General features: G+C 38.7%; 1 protein-coding gene across 1 annotated transcript; it reads left to right on the forward strand.

Moving 5' to 3' along the window:
- The first annotated feature begins 206 nt into the window (after window positions 1-206).
- On the forward strand, window positions 207-10,027 carry LOC114652639 (protein S100-P-like). Its single transcript, XM_028802993.2, has 2 exons — window positions 207-431; window positions 9,685-10,027. Exons 1-2 carry the CDS (start codon window positions 294-296, stop codon window positions 9,835-9,837), a joined length of 291 nt encoding a protein of 96 aa, XP_028658826.1. The 5' UTR covers window positions 207-293; the 3' UTR covers window positions 9,838-10,027.
- The last annotated feature ends 3,879 nt before the right edge of the window (window positions 10,028-13,906 follow it).

Here is a 13,906-nt window from a genome sequence, read left to right on the forward strand (position 1 = left end):
ACTTAGTGGATGGACGTTGGGTAATTTGTGTGCACGCACACCCTAACGACAAAGCTGTATGGTGCTTTTTCTTTTTCTTTTTTTATCTGTTCTATCACATTGCTCCTACTGGCACAAACTGTTTGCTCTTGATAAAAAAGAAACCTTTGAAACATAAGACAAAACCTTAAGGCACCACCACCTGCTGTACTGTATATAAAAGCGTGAGTGCCATTGTTGCCCTGTACTTGCTCGCCACCTTTCCAATCACATCTTCTGTCTTTAGGCTGTGTCTGTAACAGAAATCTGCCAAGATGTCTCAGCTGGAAACTGCAATGGCCATGATCATCAAGGTGTTTGACCAGTACTCCGGAGCGGAAGGCAATAACCAAACTCTCACCAAAGGAGAACTCAAGACTCTAATGGATGCTGAGCTACCAAACTTTCTCAAGGTACAAACAGAATGGCAAAGAAATTTGGCTTATTTTGACTTAGATTAAATTTTTATGGACAGAAAGTTCTTCTTGTTAACAATAAATGCAGCTTATTATCAATAATCAACATTTATTGTTAAGAAGAGTTTTTCATGTTAGTTTACACACAATCGTTTAGATTTAAAAATGTCAATATATAACACAAAGAGTATACTTCAGACATTAAGAGATGATGTAGAAAAGGCAAAGCTCATTCTACACACTAAAGAATTATAGTACAGAAACAAAGTAAGTGTTCCTTTTTACCTTAACATGTTTTCATCTATAAGAATTGGGAAAATACTTGAGCATAATGGAGGTGTATAAAACCAAGCCTAAAGAATTGGAACTGAATTCATTATATATTTTAAATGTGTCTTTATGTGTATATCCTGTGCATATACAGTATACATGTGCATATATATATATATATATATATATATATATATATATATATATATATATATACAGTGGAACCTCTAGATACGAGTTTAATTCGTTCCAGCACTGAGCTTGTATAGCGAATTTCTCGTATCTAGAACAAACTTCCCCATTGAAAAAAATGGAAATCCAGTTAATCCGTTCCGCACCCCAAATATATTAACATAAAAATCAATTTTCCTAACAAATAACACTAATAAATTATATATACTGTAGTCTACCTTTAATAAATAACACTGGTAAATAATATAACTGATTATTAAAAGAATCAAAACAGGTGTCCAAAGTGCAGTAGAGCATTCAATAAATCTTTAAATAAATAATCCTTAAAACAGTTGTGAAGTGGAGGTTTAAAATACACAAGAATAACAATCCTTTAACACGAGGTTAAAACGTCAAAAGGATGCAGTCTTTAAAAAACAGATGACAATCCCCGGTGCTTCTTCTCTGTTAGCGTCAGCGTCTCACCTGCTTCTCCCATGCGGGCTCTGCAACAGGCGAGACACTCTTAATGCAGCTGACCTTCTCTACACCGTCCTGCTTCAGCTGTTTGGCTCGCCTGTTCAGCTCACTGTTCAGCTACACGCGAGCCTGCACTCCCTTGCTCTCCCGCACCGACTTCCTTCCTACGCCCGCCCGCCCGCCCGTCCGACCGCCCGCCTGCCCGCCTGCCCGCCTGCCGCAACCTCCGTTCTCTCTCCTCTCTTTTCTTTTACTTCTTCTCCCCCTTAACCGGCTCGCGCTTCTCTATATATGCGGGGAGGACATGGCAGCTGCAGCCCATCAGCCACAGGAACAATCATGGATGTGGGCAGTTTCCCACCTGTGCACTTAAGTGAGAAACGCAGACACCGCAGATCGCGGCTCGCAACAGCTACCACGCCCCCTCGCTAAGCCGCGAGCTATACCCACAGCCTGGCTCGTGGCTCGTTACGCGAGCCAATGCTCGTATTTAGATCTGAATTTTTCGCTCATACTTTCCTCGTATTTTGAATTTCTCGTATACAGAGGTGATCGTATCTCGAGGTTCCACTGTATATATATATATATACATATATATATGCAGTTGGAGATCCACGAAGGGAGAAAAAACGAATCACGTATCATAAAATAGTTTTATTCCTGAGCTTTCAACCCCTATCAGGGGTCTTCATCAGAGGATAATGCTTAGACTTACAAGAATCAAAGGCAATATATAGCAACACATTCAGTGGTGGAGGTGACTAAGTCAGTATGATCAAGGGGGGGGGGTTGTATAGTTTAATTATTGTGTATATGTCCTTCTTGTCCTCACAGGTGGCACAGTGGTAGTGCTGCTGCTTTGCAGTAAGGAGACTGTGGTAGATTGTGGGTTCACATCCCGGTTCCTCCCTGTGTGGATAGCGCTTTGAGTACTGAGGAAAGTGCTATATAAATGTAATGAATTAATTATTAAATAATTATAATTAAGTTGGCATATGCTGGATTTATGTCCAAGTGTCTGTTGATGGCGTTTTCATCTGATACCCAAGACTCGGCCAACTCTCTGGCACTTTTTGTACTGGCCTTAAATTTTACTTTTACGTTGTCCCAGTTGAATGTGTGTCCTGTCGATTTAGTATGTGCATATATCAAAGATAGTGCGTCCTTTCTTCTGACGGCATTGCGATGTTCCTGTACACGTGTTGAGATTCTTTTTGACGTTTGTCCTATGTATACAGCTGAGCAAGAATTGCATGGAATACTATATATTGCCTTTGATTCTTGTAAGTCTAAGCATTATCCTCTGATGAAGACCCCTGATAGGGGTTGAAAGCTCAGGAATAAAACTATTTTATGATACGTGATTCGTTTTTTCTCCCTTCGTGGATCTCCAACTGCAAATATGCAAACCGTATCACAGACCTTCTCTTCCATATATATATATATATATATATATATATATATATATATATATATATATATATATGTATACACATTAAAACCTGCTTATAGTGACCACTCAAGGGACTGACCTAAAATGGTCACCTTAACCAAAGAAACACATATGAAAGGAAAAATCAAGACTCTATGGAATAAAAATTCAAAGGGAAGCATGAAAACATTATTTATTACTAACAAAGAAGGAAAAACAAAAAAGTACTAATATTGAAGAAAAAAAGGGAATTTTCCATTTATACAGTGACAAATTTCGAGAAACCATATTGAACAAATCTTATGTCGTATGAATACAATATGTATGTGACTGGTAGTAATAATAATTATTAAAAACATTAAATATTAGCTGCAAAAAACACAGAAAAAATATTTTAATTTTAATTCTTTTTTTGAATGAAGTAGCAAATTTCAAGGCTACTTCCTGCAGAATAGGTCCAGACACTCTCATGTTTATTCCTCTCATTTTCGAGAACCAATTAAGAGTTAGTTCATTAATCGTATCATAGGGACTCACTCTCTTCTTTTGGCTCATTTCATCATTTCTTTTATAAGACGATCTAAATACTCGGACTTCCGCTTCTTTTTATTGTTTACAGTAGCTTTACTGACACCGAACTCCTCCACAGTTTTTCTTTCACTGAGGCACTCCAAAAAATGTAACAAGTCACACTTCTGGTGCAGACTAAGCTCTTTATACCCCTTCTTAGACATTTTAGATGAAGCACAGAACTGTCTCGTTTTAAATCACGGTTAAAACTGAGGAGATGGTTACAAAATTCAGTTGCGCAAGGAGTGAGATTCAAAGAAATTCGAATGAAATGAGTAATCCAAGGAAGCAACATAGAGTCATGTGTTGACAAGAATTCCACGAGTAAATGAAAGTAAGAAGAGGGGTGGGGAGTTAGGGCTATTCCAGTAGTTTCCTGGAAACCTATCCCTTCCAGAAGCTCTAACATGATTTATTACACCTACAGTGAATAAAGGGACCAAATTTTTATGTTTTCCTAAATTCTTTTTTACCTGGTCACTATAGCCAAGATGATTTTCTTCCTAGAGATCAAGGAGAGGTGGTTAATGGTCACAATAGGCAGGTGGTCACTTTATATAAACATTTTGCTGTATAAAACTCCCTGTTTCTGAAGGGACCAAGGAACAGTGGTCACCTTACACAGGTGGTCACATTAGTAGGTGTTACTGTGATACGGTTTGCATATTTGTAGCTAGAAATCCACAAAGGGAGAAAATGAGTCACATATCTTGAAACATTTTTTTATTCCTGAGCTTTTAACAACTTGCCAGGAGTCATTAGAGAAAAATGATTAGACATACAGTGCATCCGGAAAGTATTCACAGCGCATCACTTTTTCCACATTTTGTTATGTTACAGCCTTATTCCAAAATGGATTAAATTAATTTTTTTCCTTAGAATTCTACACACAGCACCCCATAATGACAATGTGAAAAAAGTTTACTTGAGGTTTTTGCAAATTTATTAAAAAAAAATAAAAAAATTGAGAAAGCACATGTACATAAGTATTCACAACCTTTGCCATGAAGCTCAAAATTGAGCTCAGGTGCATCCTGTTTCCCCTGATCATCCTTGAGATGTTTCTGCAGCTTCATTGGAGTCCACCTGTGGTAAATTCAGTTGATTGGACATGATTTGGAAAGGCACACACCTGTCTATATAAGGTCCCACAGTTGACAGTTCATGTCAGAGCACAAACCAAGCATGAAGTCAAAGGAATTGTCTGTAGACCTCCGAGACAGAATTGTCTCGAGGCACAAATCTGGGGAAGGTTACAGAAAAATTTCTGCTGCTTTGAAGGTCCCAATGAGCACAGTGGCCTCCATCATCCGTAAGTGAAAGAAGTTCCAAACCACCAGGACTCTTCCTAGAGCTGGCCGGCCATGTAAACTGAGCGATCGGAGAAGGGCCATAGTCCGGGAGGTGACCAAGAACCCGATGGTCACTCTGTCAGAGCTCCAGAGGTCCTCTGTGGAGAGAGGAGAACCTTCCAGAAGGACAACCATCTCTGCAGCAATCCACCAATCAGGCCTGTATGGTAGAGTGTCCAGACGGAAGCCACTCCTTAGTAACAGGCACATGGCAGCCCGCCTGGAGTTTGCCAAAAGGCACCTGAAGGACTCTCAGACCATGAGAAAGAAAATTCTCTGGTCTGATGAGACAAAGATTGAACTCTTTGGTGTGAATGCCAGGCGTCACGTTTGGAGGAAACCAGGCATCGCTCATCACCAGAAGCATGGTGGTGACAGCATCATGCTGTGGGGATGTTTTTCAGCGGCAGGAACTCGGAGACTAGTCAGGATAAAGGGAAAGATGACTGCAGCAATGTACAAAGACATCCTGGATGAAAACCTGCTCCAGAGCACGCTTGACCTCAGACTGGGGCGACGGTTCATCTTTCAGCAGGACAACGACCCTAAGCACACAGCCAAGATATCAAAGGAGTGGCTTCAGGACAACTCTGTGAATGTCCTTGAGTGGCTCAGACTTGAATCCGATTGAACATCTCTGGAGAGATCTTAAAATGGCTGTGCACTAACGCTTCCCATCCAACCTGATGGAGCATGAGAGGTGCTGCAAAGAGGAATGGGCGAAACTGGCCAAGGATAGGTGTGCCAAGCTAGTGGCATCATATTCAAAAAGACTTGAGGCTGTAATTGCTGCCAAAGATGCAGCAACAAAGTATTGAGCAAAGGCTGTGAATACTTATGTACATGGGATTTCTCAGTTTTTTTATTTTTAATAAATTTGCAAAAACCTCAAGTAAACTTTTTTCACGTTGTCATTATGGGGTGTTGTGTGTAGAATTCTGAGGAACAAAATGAATTTAATCTATTTTGGAATAAGGCTGTAGCATAACAAAATGTGGAAAAAGTGATGCGCTGTGAATACTTTCCGGATGCACTGTATACAGGAATCAAAGGTAATATATAGCTGGTGAAGGGTGGGGATGGAGGGAGAGGTTGTAGGGGGGTATTAATAAGGTTGTGTTCGGAAGGTGTTGGTCATAAAGTCTTTTTTTATTATTTAGATGTTTTTCTTTTTAAGCCTGCATATGCTGGGTTCAAGTGTAAGTATCTGTTTATGGCACTCTTAGTACTGGCCCTGAATTTTACTTTCACAGTGTCCCCGTTAAACGTTTGTCCGGTGGTACTTGTATGTATGTAAATCAGAGACTGTGGGTCTTTCTGACAATATTGCGATGTTCCTGTATACGTCTTGCGAGTGATTTAGATGTTTGTCCCACGTATACAGCACAGCATACACTGCATGGAATGCTGTAAACTGAGTTTCTTGTCTCTGTGGTCAACTTTTTGCTTTTGCCATTGAAAAGGACACTCCATATATAAAGTGTCTACCGGTTTGTGCGCTATCTTGATCCTATATCTGGACAGGATGCGTGCTGTACTTTCTGACACACCACAATGATAAGGGAGGATGTGGTAAGTGCGGTGGGGGATTGAGCTGAAGTCGACTGTTTGCTGAGGTCTGCAGTATCTCCTATATAGGCCTTGTTTAATAAATGTCTGTTTAATGTCTTGTTTAATAAATGGCTGTTTCATGTGAACAGATGAAAACGATAATGTCTTTCATTCTATAGACAGAAAAAAGGCATGCCAATGGGATCTCTGTTATCATGACTCTTAGCTGATCTGGTGTTGTAGTGATTTGAAAGAGTGGCTCTAACTCATTTCAAACTTAAACCCTGGATACACTGCATCGATACCACATTCGTCATATTAAAAAGTAACCATCTGAATGAATTCTACAACCACATCAACTCAGTATTCCCCACAATCCAATTCACTATGGAAATAGAAATAAACAGACGCATTGAATTCCTTTACATTTCTATTGAAAGAGGTCACTACGCCAGTTTAATTACAAGTGTTTATCACAAGGATTGTTATGCTGAAAAAATACTTCACTTTTCCAACAATCACACCTCATCACATAAACAGAGATGTGTTAGGACTTGTTCAAAACATAATGAACACAAAAAACACTGTATATACTGTATATATATATATATAGAGAGAGAGAGATGTAGGCAGCACAATATGAGCTGCTGCTTCACAGGTCCAGTACTCTGATTTTGAATTCCGTGCTTTGTCATTGTCTGTTTGGAATTTCATGTTCTTCCTTTGTCTGTGGTGATTTTTCATTGGTGTTCCAGTTTTACTCTCACATCCCATAGGTGCGTAGGTCAAGTTATTTGCTGACTCTAAAGTCCTATTGTAAATGAGTGTGGGTGTTAATGGATCCTGTGGCAAGCTATTGCCCTTTCCAAGTTGGTATCCCACCCAGCACTGCTGCCGTGAGGATAGACTTCTCAAATCCCAAAAATAAGATTAATAATTGTATTTAAATATAAGGAGGAAAATAAATCATCTTTCATTTCTATAGTTTTATATATGAGGATATAACTAAATACAGTGGCTTGTACATGTTGATCTATTTTTTGTTGAATAAATCTGTTATATTTTGTTTATCATCTCATGTTAAACATGTATGAATATTGCAATGAGTTTAAAGGACTGAAGCAAATGCTTAATAGTGGCTAAACTCAGCAATGGCCTTTTTACTGAAAAAAATGAACAGCAATGCTATAATCTATAAGCCTAATGAGACTGATTACTTCAGTTTTCCTGTTGTTATGAGCCAAGGGAAATGCCAAATGTGATCTGGGAACAAGACACGGCTAATCTGCTATTCCCCTAAAACATGAACACAGCAGTCAGTACTGTATCAGCACCTGCAGTCACATTCTTCAGCATCACTGCAGCCAAAGCAAGCATGCCTGTGTGGGGCTTATATTTATTGATTTATTCTTTGTGAAAGTTTCTGCCCTGTTTCTCAAATCCTCCAAAGGCTTTTTAAACAATGCAATCCCCTTTTTTTACTGGACCACTTGGACATCAGTTCCCATCCAGCCTGTGAAGAGTTGACAACTGCCTTGGAATCCTGCCTGTAAAGAGCAGTCTGCTGACTGCTATAATATAAATATATAAATAGATATGAGAGGGCCTGTGTCTCTTTGAGCTTTCTTCTTAGCTGCCAAGTTTTCCTCCCACATCTCTAGATATTTGCAGGTCAGGTTAACTGTTGACTCTAAACTGGCCCTGTGGGTGTAGGTGGGCCTAGTAATGGACTGGTATCTGGTCTAGGCCTATTTCCTGTCTTGTGCCCAGTGCTACTGGGATAAGTTATGGCCTCTCCACAACCCTGAAAAGGATTAAGCAGATCTGAGAATTATATTATATGTTATATATATGTGTAGATCGTAAGTTTATAATTTTACATCTGTTTGAGTTTGTTTATGTACACATCCAGAAGACATATTAGGTTTCTTGTTGAATATGAGTAAATATGGTTTTCTGTATGAATGTGGCCTGTAATGGGTAGTGTGCAATGTAGTGTAGTGTAGTGTAGTGTAGTGTAGTGTGTTCCTCAAGGTTTGTCTCTCTAGACAGTTGGATATGATTATATTATTTAAAAAGCATGTTCAGAAAATAGATGGGTGAATGGATATATGCAGATATGTATTGACATATGTCAACAAAAAAAATAATATCTTTCTTTCAGTGATATCTCATTTAGGGCAAATGGGCACTTCCCAACATCCCCTGCTATTTTCCAAAAATTAAATAAGTAGCAAGCTCTTCTCAATAGTTTAATGTATTGTGAAAACTTTTTTTAACAAACTCATCTTCATCGTAATCATTTTGTTTTCCAGTTTCCCATTATATGCTGAACACAATCTCTTGTCTAGGCTTTTAGCCCTGTGGCACATTTGATTTTTTGCAGCCTGAACTTTTCAATCCCACCTTGGGACTTGAAGGCTGGATCCCTTTTCAAACGACACATTGGTTGAATTTATGACACAATTTAAAAGGTGTGTGAACTTGTACATCTCGCTGTTTTGGAGCAGTCATCATCACTATCATGAATCATGTCAGTTACTTAGGAACAGGACAAACATTGAAAATGTATTATTATTCATTGGCATTTCTGCTTTGGGTATTGAGTATTTAAAGTTGAACTTTTTGACAATATGTTGGTAGATCTTCATTTTGTGTGATTTTTATTTCTTTAATGCTGTTATTTGACTAACATTTTATAATCACTGATGCTAATATAGTGTGAAAATGGCCCCTTTATACACAGCTCCAATAATATGTTTTTTGCCAACACATTCATGCCACTGGCTCAGCCTCACATCACAAAATTTCCCCAGGTTTGTGAGCCTATCCAAGTCAGGATCCTTCCGGAAATCACAGCTGGCCATGTATCTAGGTCAATAGATTTAAGCAGAGGAGCAGGTCTTGTAAGTTGTGCTCTGTGAGCACTTGATCATCTCTCTCTCTCTCTTTCTCTCTCTATCGCACGCTCACACACACACCCTCTTGCACAGCTTCTCATGTTGGCTCCGCCCCCTCTGATATCATCCATTTGGCAACACCAGAATTTTCATGATGAAGACACCACTGCTTTCTTTATCACAATAGACAACCTCCAGAAAAGAAGTATAAGTGTGAACTGAACTTCAATGTATGCAAAAAAACCCACTTTGTTGTCTGTTATTTAGCAATGAATTTCTACATTTTATTGTTTGCAAAGAAGTAAATATGTGTTTCACAATGAAAACATACAAATTTAATCATATTAACGAAAAAAGAGTATATGCCAGCTCAGTTCCATTTTAATTACATTATGATTTTTCTAATAACACTTGGTACTAGAACACCCCCATTATTCTGTTCCGTATTTAACAACTTGATTTGATTTGTAAAAGTTTCTTTATAAATAATAACACCCACTACATTATATGTTCCTTCTTTGTAGAGTATTAATGACAAAAATGCAGTAGACAAGATCTTGAAAGACTTAGACGACAATGGAGACTCAGAAGTGGACTTCAAGGAATTCATCATCTTTGTAGCAGCTTTGACATGCGCCTGCCACAACTACTTTTCCCAGAAGGGTTCTGGAAAGTAAATCTGGTGGTCCAAATCAGCTGAAAGATGCCTTTTTTCAAACTGACATTCCAGAGAGCACTGAATGACTGTCATATGTATTGTTTACGGCTCTTTATTGTAAAACCAAACTCCTTTCACTGTGCCTGAAATTCTAAGGATCAAAATGTATTTTTAAAAATAAATCATGCAGTTTGCTTTTTAAAATATAACATGAAAACTTTAAAATTCATGAAAATTAACCAACAAACATAATAAAGAGAAAGAAGTGCTTATCAGAATGTATTCTCCTTTTGTTTTTATTAAACATACTTGCAAGAACTAGTTTTTTACTGAAGAAAGCATACAGCTATGGGCAACTTCAAAACTCAGGCTGACTGAGTGGTTACATTTTTTTTATTTCTTAATTGACATGCTTTTTCAGACATATATATTGATTGTGATTGTTTAGAAACATGATTAGAAAATCAGTGAATGGTTGTTTTTATTATTTTATAAAGCAGGCAGTGTGGTGTAGTGGTTAAAGCTTTGGACTTCAAACCATGAACTTGTGGGTCTTAAATCTCTCCAGGCCACTTGACCTGCTTGTGCTCCAGTTGGAAAAACAAAAGAAATGTAACCAATTCTATCATAAATGTTATAAGTCACCTTGGATAAAGGCATCAGCCAAGAAAGTAAATGTAGTTTAAGTATTGTCATACTGCTGGATGGATTACAGTTTCAAAAAAATTCATAATCCTCTTATTAAGTTTATGTGTGGTTAGGAAGTGGTCTGAATTTAGTCCATTTTCTGACCTTAATTTATATATTTGCTGATTCAGTGGAGCTGGAGCCATCTGTAGACAGGGAGCCAAGATACCACCGGCACAATCACTGACGCTTCGACACACTTACTCATGCTGAGCCGATTTAACATTGGCAGTTCACACAGGACACGGGCATCTTTTGGATCATGATCTTGTAATTACTTAAAATGTGTCTTCAACTCTGTAGAGTGCAGAATGGTTTTCCTTCAAAGTGTCCCGTTAGACATCTTCACAGTCTTTGGCTTACAAAACCACAACAGTGATCACAGAAATCACTAAACAACTTCCAAAAAAGCATTTACCGCTAGAAGACCAAATTACAGGTTTGGAATTATGTCAGCAAAGGTTAATTTTATTAGCATAAACTTATTCAGGTAAATTGCAGTAAAGACCTGAAAAGCACAACACCAAAACACTGGAAGTCTAAGTTACCAATGAAAAGGAATCCCCCAAATCATTGTTTAGGCATTGGAAAACATGCAATAGCTATAAAGATGAATTTAACTTATTACCACAGGTGTACTGTCTAAGCTTGTCTCTTGTCTGGTGCTCAATCTCAGGCTCTGGCCCTATCACTTTGGTCTAAGCCAATGGATGGACAGCTATAGGGTACACCTTCGCATCCAGAGATGTGAATTTACACCAAAGAGATGTGATGGGATGTGGCAAGTCTCGAGGAATTCAACCTGCTGATAAGGGGCTTCCTTAACTATTGACATTAATCACATTTTGTGAAAAACATATTCATCTAGCCGTACATCCACCCTTATATTTTGTGCAATATACTGTATAAATCTAAGAATATTTAAATGTGGACTGAACTAGCTGTTTAAAAAATTACCAAGAATATGGACTAAATCAATCCACCTTAATAAAAGGATAAGTATCTGTGTGTCTGTCTGGATGCTACATCTCTGTCATTTCAATAGATGGAACATCACAAACAATTTAGTTATAAAATGCATTGTACTTTTCGTTCCAACAGGTGTCGCATTGCAAACAATAAAATTGCTTTTTACGAATCCAAATGACATGTAACAAAGACATGCAGGTGCACTGCAAACGTGCAAACTGAGGTCTGCGTTTGCTACTTGGATTTCAGTATTTTACTTAGACTCTAAAACAAAAAATTGCACAAAATGACTACACCTCAATTCAAACAGTTTTTTGAAGCTGAGAGGTAGATAGATAGATAGATAGATAGATAGATAGATAGATAGATAGATAGATAGATAGATAGATAGATAGATAGATAGATAGATAGATAGATAGATAGATAGATAGATAGATAGATAGATAGATAGATAGATAGATATGAAAAGGCACTATATAATAAATAGGTAGATTGTTATGTTAAAGTACTATATAAGAAAAGCACAGACATGAAGAGGCACTATATAATTCACAATCATATATGAAAAGACACTGTGATAAGTTGACAGAAAAACTGAAAACATTAAAGACAGTGATAGATAGATAGATAGATAGATAGATAGATAGATAGATAGATAGATAGATAGATAGATAGATAGATAGATAGATAGATAGATAGATAGATAGATAGATAGATAGATAGATAGATAGATAGATAGATAGATAGATAGATAGATAGATAGATAGATAGATAACGCAGCCACAGGGGATGCACAAACCAGTGTGTTTCTTCGTGCTGGTCCCAAGCCCAGCTAAATGGGAAGGGTTACGTCAGAAAGGGTATCTGGTGTAAAATTTTGCCAAATCAATATGTGGACAACAATACAAATTTCCATACCGGATCGGTCGAGCCCCTTGTTAACAACGACTGCCACCAGTACTGTTATCCAACACAGTGCTGGCAGAAATTGGTCTAATGTTGGCCAAAGAAGGAGAAGAAGTGGTGGGAGATGTGTCCGGAGGCAGGAGGAGAGGAGGAAAGTAAAGAGATTGGAACTGAGGGTAGGAACTTTGAATGTTGGCAGTATGACTGGTAACGGGAGAGAGTTAACATATGATGGAGAGAAGGAAGGTTGATATATTGTGCGTGCAAGAGACTAAATGGAAGAGGAGTAAGGCCAGGTGGATTGGAGGTGGATTCAAATTGTTCTATTATGGTGTGGATAGGAGGAGAAATGGGGTAGGATTTATTCTGAAGGAACAGTATGTCAAGAGTGTTTTGGAGGTGAAAAGAGTGTCTGGCAGAGTAATGATTATGAAGCTGGAAATTGGAGGTGTGATGATGAATGTTGTTAGTGCATATGCACCGCAAGTTGGGTGTGCAATGGGTGAGAAAGAAGATTTTTGGAGTGAGTTGGATGAAGTGATGAACAGTGTACCCAAGGGACAGAAAGTGGTGATTGGAGTGGATTTCAATGGGAATGTTGGTGAAGGGAACAGTGGAGACGAGGAGGTGATGGGTAGGTATGGTGTGATGGAGAGGAATGAAGAAGGTCAGAAGATAGTGGATTTTGCCAAAAGGATGGACATGGCTGTGGTGAATACATATTTTAAGAAGAGGAAGGAACATAGGGTTACGTACAAGAGTGGAAGAAGATGCACACAGGTAGATTACATCCTTTGCAGAAGAGTCAATCTGAAGGAGATTGAAGACTGCAAAGTGGTGGCAGGGGAAAGTGTAGTTAAGCAGCATAGGATGGTGGTCTGTAGGATGACGTTGGAGATCAAGAAGAGGAAGAGAGTAAGGGCAGAGCCAATGATCAAATGGTGGAAGTTGACAAAGGAAGACTACAAGGTTGAGTTTAGGGAGGAGATGAGACAGGCACTGGGTGGCAGTGAAGAGTTACCAGACAGCTGGGAAACTACAACAGATGTAGCAAAGGTGACAGCAAGAAGGGTGCTTGGCGTGACATCTGGAAAGAGGAAGGAGGAAAAGGAAACCTGATGGTGGAATGAGGAAATACAGGAGAGTATACAGAGGAAGAGGATGGCAAAGAAGAAGTGAAATAGTTAGAGAGATGCAGAAAGTAGTAAAGAGTACAAGGAGATAAGGCGCAAGGTGAAGAGAGAGGTGGTGAAGGCTAAAGAAAAGGCATATGATGAGGTATATGAGAGGCTGGATACTAAGGAGGGAGAAAAGGACCTGTACCGATTGGCGAGACAGAGGGGCCTAGCTGGGAAAGATGTGCAGTAGGTTAGGGTGATAAAGGATAAAGATGGAAACGTACTCACAAGCAAGGAGAGTGTGTTCAGCAGATGGAAAGAGTACTTTGAGAGGCTGATGAATGAAGAGAACGAGAGAGAGAAGAGGTTGGATGATGTGTAGATAGTGAATCAGGAAGTGCAACGGAT

The sequence above is a fragment of the Erpetoichthys calabaricus genome, chromosome 5 (genome assembly GCF_900747795.2).
Source record: "Erpetoichthys calabaricus chromosome 5, fErpCal1.3, whole genome shotgun sequence".
NCBI classification, from domain to species: domain Eukaryota; kingdom Metazoa; phylum Chordata; class Cladistia; order Polypteriformes; family Polypteridae; genus Erpetoichthys; species Erpetoichthys calabaricus.

What these genes read in the sequence shown, in the direction of transcription:
- LOC114652639 (XM_028802993.2), top strand. Translation starts at nt 294, where the DNA reads ATGTCTCAGCTGGAAACTGCAATGGCCATGATCATCAAGGTGTTTGAC. An exon ending in AGCTACCAAACTTTCTCAAG is followed by an intron (nt 432 to 9,684) that starts GTACAAACAGAA and finishes CCTTCTTTGTAG; the next exon opens with AGTATTAATGACAAAAATGC.